Source organism: Sinocyclocheilus anshuiensis, unplaced genomic scaffold (assembly GCF_001515605.1).
Source record: "Sinocyclocheilus anshuiensis isolate Anshui unplaced genomic scaffold, SAMN03320099.WGS_v1.1 scaffold493, whole genome shotgun sequence".
In the NCBI taxonomy this organism is placed as follows: domain Eukaryota; kingdom Metazoa; phylum Chordata; class Actinopteri; order Cypriniformes; family Cyprinidae; genus Sinocyclocheilus; species Sinocyclocheilus anshuiensis.
In genome coordinates this window covers 512,143-512,821 of record NW_015537963.1, presented here as the reverse complement: position 1 = coordinate 512,821, position 679 = coordinate 512,143, and the positions used below count along the sequence as shown (strand labels likewise).

Here is a 679-nt window from a genome sequence, read left to right as displayed (position 1 = left end):
TATATAAACCAAACCCAAGTGGTTTAGCTGTATGTCTAGCTGCTGTAGTTTCTCTTCCTGTGCTCTAAATATCTAAAATCATCAAACCTGACCAGTAGGCTGGTTTAAGGGTTCTTAATTGTGATGAAATCACTGTATAACACATGGCCTCTCATTGTATAATGCGGCGCACATACAGAATCTGAATGGCTGTAAACATGGACAGCTGAATGCATAATCAAATTAGACAAAATGTTACATAAACATGCAAAGGTATGTGTATAGCTTAAATAACAGCTGTTGGAAATCTGTGGCGCTTTTTGCATGCATAAATTCAATGTGGGCCTGATTATTCCTGTATTTCACTGCAGAGGACATATTGTAAACAGAAGGCTTGCTTCTTGTAATTTTTCAAAATGAGACTTGATTGTAGATTAATATTAAATGGGTGCACCACTTTATTTTCTGATTTTGGGGATCCATAACAAGTTGATGTTTGACCAACATTTAATCATAGATTCCACAGTTAAATTAGTGTTTACCTATGCAGAAACCCCATTTATTGTGTGTATGTTTGTTCTGCAGAAAGCCTTATGAAATCCAAAGACAGAAGCATCATGGGAAAGAGTCTACAGCTGCGGTCCAGGAGGTAAAGAACATGCCAGTTCCTGTTTTGAGAAACACCTTTCCTGCTTTATTT

The 679-nt window shown here is 37.0% G+C and overlaps 1 protein-coding gene across 1 annotated transcript in view; it reads left to right on the top strand.

Annotated features, from left to right (window-relative positions):
- Window positions 1-679, top strand: part of LOC107667915 (uncharacterized) — a 28,476-nt gene that overhangs the window by 16,818 nt on the left and 10,979 nt on the right. The window contains exon 10 of the mRNA XM_016459657.1: window positions 565-628. Within this exon, the coding sequence (XP_016315143.1) occupies window positions 565-628 (64 nt within the window). The remainder of the gene's footprint in view (window positions 1-564; window positions 629-679) is intronic.